The sequence below is a fragment of the Labeo rohita genome, chromosome 9, assembly GCF_022985175.1.
Source record: "Labeo rohita strain BAU-BD-2019 chromosome 9, IGBB_LRoh.1.0, whole genome shotgun sequence".
NCBI lineage: Eukaryota > Metazoa > Chordata > Actinopteri > Cypriniformes > Cyprinidae > Labeo > Labeo rohita.
In genome coordinates this window covers 25249840-25261729 of record NC_066877.1, presented here as the reverse complement: position 1 = coordinate 25261729, position 11890 = coordinate 25249840, and the positions used below count along the sequence as shown (strand labels likewise).

The following is an 11890-nucleotide window of genomic DNA, read 5'->3' as shown; positions in this document are numbered from 1 at the left end:
GTAAGACTAGATATGTTCACATTTTGCATGTATTACATACTGTATATTTAAGCATCTGTGATCCTATTTGAATTGAACAAATATGTGTTTTTCTCACACAACTTCAGTAAAAAGTACATGCAAATGAAAATGTTTTTCCAGCCAAATTTGGCGCATAGAAATCTAACCCAATTGGAGAGGAACGTCTGTGATTGTAGTGTATAATTTTTTAACAACGCATTTCCCTAATTACCTTCATCAAATACTTTATCTTTTTTTAAAATCCAAATTTCTGGGTAAAATAGCAGTTGGTGGATTAAATTATGCTGAAATCCTATCTGGTGTAATGGTGTGCATACTATATTAACTAATTCATCTGAATAGTGCGAGACTGACAAACATTATGTACAAAAGTGAGCTTAAAAATGTGCAAATGGCATTAGACACTGATACTAAAGGTTACTCTCTAACAGTTTGAGGAAAGTAAGATTTTATTTCCTGAATAAATGTTATACTTTTATTCAGCATAGCTTAAATTGCTAATAATTGTTACAAAAAATTCTATTTGAACTTTTTATCCATCAAAGAATTCCCATTTTTCTTTTAAATATATTAAAATAGAAAACAGTTCATTTATTGTAATAATATTTCACAATGTAACTGTTTTTCTGTATTTTTGATCAAATAAAACAGCCTTAGTTGAGCATTAGAGACTTCAAAATCAAAGATCTTACAGACCTCAAACTTTTGAAAAGTAGTGTTCATTACATTCTTATTTTTGTCAGGTACCATGTAAAGTAAAAGCATATTTCATTCAGCGCAATAAATTTCTCTTAATTTAGCTGAAATATGATCCCTGAGCAGTAGAGCTCAGCATAATTCCATATAAAGGCTCTGGAACAAAATAACCTAACAGCTAAAACTGTCTGATATGAAAAGTTAATTAGCTTATTGGCAACTCCATTATTGGCAATTAATGGATCTAAATAGTTAACATAACCCAGTCATGTCGCTACATCTTGGTTTGCTTTGGCATGTCAGTCAAGGAAAGCATCTCTTGTTTCTTACTATCAAAACCTTTCATTTTTTCATTGTCTTTGTTGTCTCCGAAAATCTTGTCTAGCTGATCTGGATCCACGTAAGTATAGAAATAGGCCATGACGGAGAAGATGATGCTGACACCCACCAAAAGGCCAGCAAAAAGCAGGAACTCTGACCACTGTAGATTCAAAAAGCAGTTTTAAGTGCATGATCTATGCAATAAAACCATACAGGTGTTTAGAAGAAAGCCCGCTGCCTACCTGTTCCATCCCGGCCCCCTCTGCTACAGTCAGTACAATGACATTTCCAGATGCTACGGTCATAAGCCATCCAGCCTGGAGAACGGACTTCATGCTTGCTGGTGCCTATATACAAAAGCATAAGAAAATTTATGGACACAAGTTGAAAAAGACCACCCAAAAATGAAAATTACTCCCATTTACTCAAGCCGAGGTGTATATGACTTTCTTTTTTCAGACAAAAACAATCTAAGCTATATTTAAAAAAAAAAAAAAAAAAGTTTACAAATTTTCATTTTTGGGTGAACTATCCCTTTAAAGTACAAGGCATCTGATTGACTAACCTGTGAGTAGGAGAACTCCAAACCAGTGATGGAGAACATGACTTCTCCAGCAGTGAGGAAGACGTACTGTGGAATTTGCCAAGCGATGTGAATGTTGTTGGCTTGGATATCCTCCATCTTTTTCAAAGTCAGACCATCGCTTTCCTGTGGAAATGAACCATATGCGTATCAAGATATTGATCCATAAAGACAAAGCCTTTTTCGACTGTTGTTTTGAAATTTGAATTAAATGTATGCCTGCGCAGTCTTTAAAAAAAAAAAAAAAAAAAAAAAAAAGCCACTTGGTTTGAAATTTTGTTCATATGCTGCCATTCAAATGTTTGGGGTTGGCAACATTTTTTTAATGATGCACAAAGAAGGGTTAGCAAGGCTGCATTTAATTATAAAATGCAGTTAAAACAATATTGTGAAATGTAATAACTTTTTTTTTTATTTCTATTTGAATGTGTTTTCAAATGTAATTTATTCCTATAAATTTTCAGTGTCACATGATCATTCAGAAATCAATATATGACCCTTGACCACAAAACCATTCATAAGGGTAGATTTTTTTTTAATTGAGATACATCATATGAAAGCTGAATAAAAAAGCTTTCCATTGATATATGGTTTGTTAGGATAGGACAATATTTGAAAATCCAGAATCTGAGGTTGCAAAAATATCAAAAAATAGATAAAAATCACCTTCAAAGTTGTCCAAATGAAGTTCTTAGGAATGCATATTGCTAATCAAGATTTACGTTTTGATATATTTACAATAGGAAATTTACAAAATACCTTCAAGAAACATGATTTTTTACTTAATATCCTAATGATTTTTGGCGTAAAAGAAAATTTGACCCTTACCATGTATTTTTGGCTATTGCTACAAATAGTATTGTGGTCCAGGGTCACATATGCTGATATGATGCTCAAGAAACATATTATCACAGCTGAAAGGGTATTTTTTGTAAAAATACTGACATTTTTTCAGGATTCTTTGATTAATAGAAAGTTCAAAAGAACAGCATTTATGTATTTTGTATAAAAGCCTTTACTGTCACTTTTGATCAATTTAATGCATCATTTATGGTTAAAAGCATTAACTTTTTGTCTATTTGATGCCTTGTCTATTTGGTGATGTAAGTGGCACAAAAACATTTCAATAAATTGAGGCTGCAGAACTAAATGTTACATAACGTAAATGTTTTGAAGTGAAAATCTCATAGACCAGCAAAAACGGCCTGTAAAAACCTCAGCCAAGTTCTGATAGAGTTCAGCCCTTATAAAGTGCATAGTAAAATATACCTCAAACTTTGCAGTAAAGTTGCAGAAAAACATTAACTAGAAACTTGAATTACCCACATTTGAGAGTATGACAGTGTAGAAGGCACCAAAATCAAGAAGTCCCAGGTCGATTTGATAATGGCTAGAGTCTATTTTGCAAACTCCTTTGTATCTGAAAAAAAAAGGAAATTAAGTGAAAAACTCTAATCAACAGGAGGGATTAACTATATATGGATAATCAAACAGATGGAGACCTAAAATACTCACTCTCCCCTTGCTACACTAACATTGTGAGAAATCCCATAATTAGCAGCTGCATAAAATTCAGCAGTGCCAACAGTTATGTTGATATTCTCTGTGTGGGTATTGATAAACCTGCAAAAGACAAATATTTTAAGACAAAAGGGTATGGAGAACAAAGTCAGATAACATCAGTTGTTTTGTCAAAGGTTAGCTTGAAGGTATTGATAATTGCAGCAAAACACTAAAGTTTAACAAAGCTGTTAAACAGTAACTTGAAACAATATAAAACAATGTTCTGCTAGGATTAATTTACCTTAGATACGCAGCCCCGGTTTCAGATTTGGTGATGTAATCTTCCACCTGTATTCAAATAATGTATTACAGTGGATAACGTATATGTTGGTACAATCCTTGCTGATTAAATCTGAAATAAATTTTCACAACCCACTACTCACCAGTTTGCATACAGAGCCACCAGGTTGTGCAGGGTGCAGGAAGAGACTGTAGGCAGTCCGTTCTGTGAATGTGAGTGCACACTGGTATTCTGCCCCACTGTGAATGACAGTAACTGTGTGGAGCTCGAATTCGTCAGCAAGCGGAAGAGCAGTGTATCCTGTAGGATCCTGCATACATGAAAAGAATGTTTTCAATCACAACTCATCTGATCAGAATTTACTTGGAACTATACAATATAATGTCATATTCACTCTTATGTAATTCCTTGGTATTGTTGAGTAATACTGATGTATTCTATACACTCCTGTTCAAAAGTTTGGGGTTTGTATGATTTTTAAAAGTTTTTGAATAAAGGGTACACTTTATAAAACAGTGATACTTTTTGTTTCAGGATTATTTGAGTACATTTTGTCCCTGTACACTTGTGAATGGTGGTGAGGAATGACAGGAAAGAGAGGAATTGTTGAATAAAGTTATTTTTGTTTTCTTTGCACAAAAAGTATTCCTCGTAGCTTCATAACATTACAGCAATACCACTGATGTCACATGGACTATTTTATCAGTGTCTTTACTACCGTTCTGGGCCTTGAACGTAGTAATTATATTGCTGTTTATGCAGAGTCAATGACATGAGGGTGAGTAATTACATAATTTTCATTTTTGGGTTAACTATCCCTTTAACTAAACTTTTGAACAGTAGTATATTATGGTACTATATACATTAAAGATATACTGTATATGGATGCAATAAAAATGTGTTTAGTGTTGTGACGGTCGCAATGACAACCAAATCTATAACAAGCATAAACTACAGTGTTTTTTACAACAATTATTCTGCTGTGGCCGCGTTTAGTGTCCCCGCCAGCATGCAGCAGCGAGCGCAAGTGCAAGTGCCTTCGCAGCTGCAGGAAGAGATCCGTGTTCAAATGCACACAATATGCTAAAGCTTGCAAAGCTCCACGAAAAGGAATTACCATGAATGTAACAGGGCGAAATAAAGAGATACTTTAATTAATTAATAATAAACTAGTGTTTGAGCCAGTGTCCCAAAGATGACGATCCTGACTTGTCATCTGGTCATTGAACGCGCCTTTAGAGAGAAATGTATCTCGACGGATTTTATAATGAAAGTATTTGTTATCGATTTGAATTTTTTAGTTTTAATGTATTAAAGTAACAATTTTAAGCTTTCTAGATATATTTATCCTGACTGTAAGGCAAGTATTCGCTGAGTTTCGTTTAATTTTTGTGCTCCTATTCAACACCGAGACATCAGAAAGCGCATCTTATTTGTTTTCTTGATTTTTACAAAAGCACATCATTTTGTTGATATTGTCAGTGCACGCAAATAAAATTAGACCCTTTACAGTTCCGGATGATATATTATGCTTACCAAAGATTATGGTGTATTTAAATACGCCATGTCCTGCAAAGTGCATTTAGCTTCCACTCTCCAACAAACGACTGTATGTGCATAATAGTGTGCATTTATCTAAGTTAAATATTTAAAATAACATTGTTATATGCTTGAAGATTTTATTTTAGGCAAGTCGTGATGGTTTGAGAAGGCAAAATTGATCAAACACAGGCTGTGATCAACTCACTGCCTGCCTCTGGTCGCTTGGATGTTACTTTAAAAAGCAAAAACCGTAATTTAACATTAAAAACAAATTGTTCTAAACATATTTCTAAATTAACTTAACGAAAATAAATATAACCACGTTCCTATTAAAAACAAAACTGAGCTATTTTAATGGATGCAACAGAGTAATGGGAAAGACTTGGGCTCCAGTTGGACTCGTGCCAGTAATTCTGATGAGCCGTCGGACAAGGGTTGGGCAAGGTTGTTACGAATTTACGCAACAAATGTTTGTTTAATATTTAGTGTTCTTATTGTGGCTACTTTCTTATTTAACTGTGTAATTTCTTTGATGTTTACTTTAGTGTTTTGTAGGCTAAAATAAACACGCACGTTTGTTAATAATTTTTGAGCCTCATTTTTTTTTGTTTCAAAATTATATATATATAATCTGCCACCGTCACAGCCCTACATGTGTTTTTCTGTTGTGACTTTACCTCATGTGATTTAAGTGGCTCTGAGAAGACACTGTGACCTGGAAATTTCACAGTAACATCTGAATCCATAAGATTGTAAACTTGAACAAGGCTTTCTTTGGCAGGAGAAGGCTCCACAACCGTTTTCTGGCCACAGAGATGAAATGTAACTTTCAGTTAACATCGACAAGTTCTAAATAGCCACTTTTAATTGCTCCACAGAAAATCTTTAGATAAAACTTAGTTTTGTTTATTTTAAAAAATGTACATACAATAACGTTGATTTCTACGACAGTTGCAGCACAGAACGCAAGTGCAGCAAGGATCATGCCTACAGTCATCTTCCTTAGAGGACTGAAAATGAACAAGAAAAATTGCAAATAACTCAAAACAGACAAGGTTATTAAGTAATCTAACAAGTGCCATGTTAACACACATGTTTAATGTTACATATATGTTTTTCCCCATAGACTTTCATCAAAAATGCATTACTGTAAACATTATTGTTTATTATTGTTTTTTATCATGTATTATTGTGTGTACAACGTCTTACAAATCTTAACCAAGAAGCATCCCTTTAAGAAAGCACGTCAGAATGTGTATATATGTAGATTGGTATTTGTAGACAGACATGTATTAAGACTGAAATATATATATTTTAAGTGATCGTGCATTTATACTGCACTCACGTGAGTTTGATCCGACACAGCTCTATTAGCGGGTATATGCCCATGTCGAAGATCGGAATAAACACCAGAATCAGCAAAGCATTCAGCATCTTAAACAAAACAGAAACACATACCCACCAAATGACATTATAACCACTGCATTCAGAAAAGACATTGATTATAAAGGTGATAATAAAAATTTGTTGCTGAGGTTTTTACAACCAGTCATAAACTGGTAATTTTTGTATGACAGTACAACAGAACACGAAGCAATAAATGTTTAGGATTTAGACCTTCAGTAAACACTTTTTGTCAGATGAGTGTGTATAACCTTTAATCATGTGTTCAAGTAAAGTAAACTACCAAGATTTTAAGTCATGTTCTAACATTTCAATAAATATAATGATAAATGTAATGATTTATTTTGTATATACAAAGCCAAGTGTTATCTTGATGTTCAGGGTGTAAAAGTCTAAGACCAAACTGAAAATCTGGGATTTTTTTTAAACATGCAAAATAATTCAATACTATGAAAAATGTTAAACATGATAAAGTTAAGATGGAAAAATCTGGTAAAAAAAGATTTATGGTTTAAATTAATAATTCCTTAGTTAACATGAACTAAAAATGAACAATACTTCTTCACAATTTATTAATCTAAGTTAATGTTAATTTAAACATTTACTAATGCATTATTAAAATCAAAAGTTGTGCTTGTTAACATTAGTTAATTCACTGTGAAATAACTTGAACTAACAATGAACGTCTGTTCATTAACTAACATTAAGCACAGATTAATAAATATTGCAATAAATGTATTGTTCATTGTTTGTTCATGTTAGTTAATACATTATCTATCACTGACTAATGAAACGTTTTGTCTGTCTGACAATCTTTTTGTCTCTTTGTCTCACCTGCATTTGATCAGGCTTTATAACGAAGCCTCCACCCTGAAAAACAAACAGGAACTCATTAGTATGATCTCTAGCTATTTCATAAGGCCTTTAAGCTGGGGTTGAGTTATAAAAAATTAACTCTGCAGCATTTGAATTTCTAAAACAAGGACTGTTATAAAGAGTCAGATATTTATAACCTTTGGATACAGTAGTGATAAAAGCCTGTTTATGGCTATCAAAAAAATATAATCAGATCACTTCAAGGACATCATGCTATCTTATTTCCTCTGCTATACTGCTTAATTACTTAGAATAACAAAATAATGATTATGAAATTGGATGTGACCATTGCTTTCACTATCCTAACAATCTTGCATTCCCAAATGTATAACTACCCTATGATGATTAGATTCCAATAAAGTATAGATATCTTTCTACTGAAGGTCATTCAAGAAAGGACTTACAAAATCCATGTTCATTCGAGTGGCTTGAAGAGTCCAGCGTGAACCCTGGAATAGAACAAAGAGAGCCATTCTAAATAAATTATTTGTATAATTCTCATTTAGTAATTCTCTGATAAAGTATCTTCAGAGGTTGCACAGTGCTGTGATCAGAACTTTCCAATTGTTCCTTATATTATTATTTTCTGATATTAATGGAATCCATGATCAATATGAGGAATCAAGAAGTTATTCTTATTTCTTAAATGACAGAATTTTGAGTGTTCGAGAATACAAAGGTTATCAACTGAAAATAATATTTCACCTGCTGGTCAAAGAGAGCCCAAAACATGGGCAGTGGAATATAAAGAATCTGCACCCTCAACACCATTTTTATTTCCTCAATGAGCCGCTTCTGTAGAAACATCAAAATCATGCTTTAAAGATTATTTAATTTGGTAGATGGAGCAACACATGATTTCAACTTTCTAGGTTTGACTTGTACAGCAACTGAAACACACCGGGTACTTCTCTTCTGCCCAATCCAGCCAGTGCCTCCTTTCTGGGCTCGTCTTGGAATTCCTCCACCGATTTTTTATAGCAAACTGGTAAAAAGAGTGTAAAAGATGACCGTTAGCCTTCTTTTCACGCTCCGGGTCCTTCAGTAACACATTAAAGAAAGCTGTTGAGCTGTTGACAAAATTTACCTACCCCTATACACTGGCAGACACGCAGCAGGACATTTCCTTCTGGAGGACTTTTCTTATATAGCCCACTTCCAGCGATAAATACCACTACATGAACAGGTGCAAAGTTAATTACATGCCTAATAAGTTAAATGAAGTAGATAAACGGACCCTAGCAGTGATGTAGAAATAGCATGTTCTTCTCCAGAGTGCAGTAATAATCAAGTATTAAGCATATAAGCTGCAATGTGTTGGCAAAAATTATATTTTTGTTATTTTAGTATACAGAGGCACCAAAATGTATTTGGCACTTCGGACACACAAAATAATGTTTTACATGTGTCCAAACTTTCCAAATAGGTTTTGACTCCACTGTATGTGTATATGGTCCATCTAGTTTCCTGACAAAGGCTTAATCTTTTGTTTTTTCATACAGGATTCATGGTACAGTGAATGGGGTTCGCTAATGCGCTGTCATAACATACTGGGATTTCCGAATAAATGGCCAGAAGTTAAATATACATGCCACTGGGATTGCCAATTCTTCCCAAATTCCATGCATTCTTCCACCTCAAACTCTCATACAATTAAGAGGACCCTCACCTAAGGCAATGACCATTAAAATAGCAGGAACTCCAAAGGCCAGGGCGTAACAATCTCCTCCAAAGCACTGCACATCACCTGTGGAGTTTAAGTGTAATGATGATCTTGGATTTCTCTAATTGGCATAATTTTTAGACTTTATGACTGCCATATACTTGTAATTGTAATTGTAGACTTATCAGTAAAGATAACCTTGAGACTGACCTCTTAGAATTGGTGTGACAACGGTAGATAGGACGCTTCCAGCATTGATTGACATGTAAAAGATAGAGAAGAATTTTCTCCTCTCATCTGTCTGAATATAAAAGAGTTTAAAGAAGTTAGATATGGTAAAGACACAATGAAATCAAAAGCTGTGTGTCTTTTAGCCCATGTCAATTAGATTTGAAAATATTGCTTTCTTAAAAAATGATACTCCTAAAAAACAAAATCACACTTTTAGATTTATAAATAATATAATTATAATATTAAAAATAAGTAAATATTTGGAATGTCTTGAATTGTGATTTCATCTTAGGTGTCTAAATATTTTTTTCCATTATTTAATGTACAACACTTTTGCTCATTCTCAGATTTTACTGAGCTTCATAAAAAACTTTTTAAAAATATTAAATAAGCAAATATGAAAATAGAATGTATGGCATTTGACAGGTGCAAATGGAGCCACACTGAAATAATTTTATATTTTGACTTACATTCTCTTCATCAAACTGATCACCGCCAAATGCTGCAACGCAGGGTTTGATCCCTCCTGTCCCAAAAGCTATGAGGATCAGACCAAGCATTGACAAAACTCTACAGGGGAAAAAACAAAATTGTATTTTTCTATCAAACAAAATGGTATTTTTCCTTTCATTCCTCTTCCAAAAAAATAAATATTTCCTTCACTTGCAACAGATTTACTGTATGGTCTCACAGTAGCATGCTACACCTTGACTGGAATCAAAAGAAGCTTACACATGAGCAGTGCTGTCCCCAACATCAGGAATGGCACCGACAGACTTGACCACATGACCAATCACATAAACTATAGACAGATAGATGATGGTTCTGTGAACAGAATAGAAAATTGTTATTTTCAAATCAACTTTCTTATAATTCATCTATTGTGTATTAAATACAAGTACTACAAGCTGTATTATTAATAAACAGAACTTTTTCAAATCGTATGCAAAATTACCACGGTTACTAAGATAGGATATGATTCTGAGTTAGGATATTTCTGTAATACAGCATTACATGACTTACTTGAACTTCCCCAACCATGAGTCAGCTATCACGGCCCCCAGAAGCGGAGTGAAGTAACACAGGCTTGAGAAAGCGTGGTACACAGCTGTAGACAGATTCTTGTCCCAGCCCAGGTAGTGTATGAAGTAAAGAGTGAGCACCGCTTTATAAATAAGATGCATAATAATTAATACATCTTTTTAAAGATTTTCTTTAAATGTGCAAAAATACAAAAAAAATGACATTTTTCCCAAAAACATCAGTTTCTAATTTAATTACCTTTCATTCCATAGTAGGAGAATCTTTCACAGAACTCGTTGACCACAATGAAAGCAATGCTAACTGGGTAGTTAGTGCCACATAGTTTCTGAGCGTAAGCAAAGAAGCATTTGATTACAAACAGACTTGTCACATTTACACTAAAAGAAACCAAAAGATAAAAAATAATATCCTCATTATAAGTCCAGCTAATCTAAACGATAGTACAGGTAAAAAATTAACCAGCGATCAAGTTAAACAAAAGACACAGAACGTGACAAAAATGCCCCATGTTGAATTCCTTTTTTTAGTTTGTGATATTGCACAATGTTCTACTCTAGGCCTCTTTTTCAGTAGCTTTATGGATTGTAGTGACTTGCAACCAACAGATACCTGTATTTCCTGTCTGAGGGGCCAGTTATTTTGAGTCCTTAGCTAAAATGACATATGTTGCAATGTGTAACGAAAGAAAAAAAAGGGGAAATAACTCACCGGTGAACGTTTTCCTTTTCCATGGTCCTCTGCATCAACACTTTTCTCTACAGCAGAAAAAGATCAGACAAATTGTGAGTTAAAAAGGATAAACGTGTGGAATTTTAAAGCTGATATAAACTCAATAATGTTTATTTTTTTTAATGTGCTTCCAGGTTTAACCCTAGCCAACAGATATGAAAAGCCTAGATCATGCAGTGCACTTTTTATTTGTTTAAGCAATAAGCAGTTGATAAAGTCACATAAGTGGCGCACATTTCCACTGCGTCTAAGTCTGAACTCAACATTGTTTTTCCCAAAGGCGCCACTGTTGCATTCACATTCCTGTCATCGATTATTTGGCAGTGCATCTTATTTTCGCATAGGCACTCAAATGCATGATATATGCATGTCGCAAAGTTGGTTTACACGCAAAGATTAACCTTTACAACTATTTTAAATTGTTAAAGTTGCAAAAATGCTCAGTCCACGCCAATTTACAACAACATAAACAAGTCTCGCAGAGACGACACCAAAAATGTTGAAACTGTCACAACGGAGACATTTATTAAAAGCATTTGAAAGAGTTTAAACTTAAAAACAGTCCTCGTTACCATTCTTTTTTTCCATGTCTTCAATGAATCCAAATGTGTATTTAGACACTCAACATCTAACTTAGTGGATTCCTGAGCACGCGTCCAAGTCCGTCCCTCCACAGCGAGTGAAAACTCATCCGCCTCAACGCTGCTTTTAAAGCTGTTTAACCTTCTTGGGTTAATGTTCTACTTCATAACAAAGAATCCCTAAGTCCGAACCGGGCGGGTCGATGTGCCACATGAGACCAAACGCATGCATCAGATTATGTGGTTTATGCGGGAGCTACACGCTCCTAAACTGTTAATGTATACACAAACGCTGCAGTCGAATTAACTAAAGCAACTGGCTGAGAAAAGCTTTGACTTCGGTATAGCTATGATTCAGTGTTTTCCCTCGAGTTATATTTCAGGCTGTTGCGTTG

General features: G+C 34.1%; 1 protein-coding gene across 1 annotated transcript; it reads right to left on the bottom strand.

Moving 5' to 3' along the window:
* Positions 1-21: 21 nt before the first annotated feature.
* slc15a2 (solute carrier family 15 member 2) lies at positions 22-11811 on the bottom strand. The gene is made up of 23 exons (XM_051118721.1): positions 11487-11811; positions 10894-10940; positions 10423-10510; positions 10165-10306; positions 9874-9966; positions 9612-9711; positions 9121-9211; positions 8917-8994; positions 8339-8421; positions 8149-8232; positions 7953-8042; positions 7652-7696; positions 7206-7241; positions 6313-6401; positions 5896-5977; positions 5645-5770; positions 3568-3735; positions 3426-3472; positions 3137-3244; positions 2948-3041; positions 1604-1747; positions 1281-1385; positions 22-1198 (listed from the first exon to the last, which is right to left on the bottom strand). Exons 1-23 carry the CDS (start codon positions 11500-11502, stop codon positions 992-994), a joined length of 2163 nt encoding a protein of 720 aa, XP_050974678.1. The 5' UTR covers positions 11503-11811; the 3' UTR covers positions 22-991.
* Positions 11812-11890: the final 79 nt, after the last annotated feature.

Excerpts from the sequence above, each read along its gene's own strand:
- slc15a2 (XM_051118721.1), bottom strand. Across the intron at positions 9,967-10,164 it reads TCATGGTTGGGGAAGTTCAA|AACCATCATCTATCTGTCTA; the intron begins GTAAGTCATGTA and ends TTCTGTTCACAG. Across the intron at positions 8,043-8,148 it reads GGGCAGAAGAGAAGTACCCG|AAGCGGCTCATTGAGGAAAT; the intron begins GTGTGTTTCAGT and ends ATGTTTCTACAG.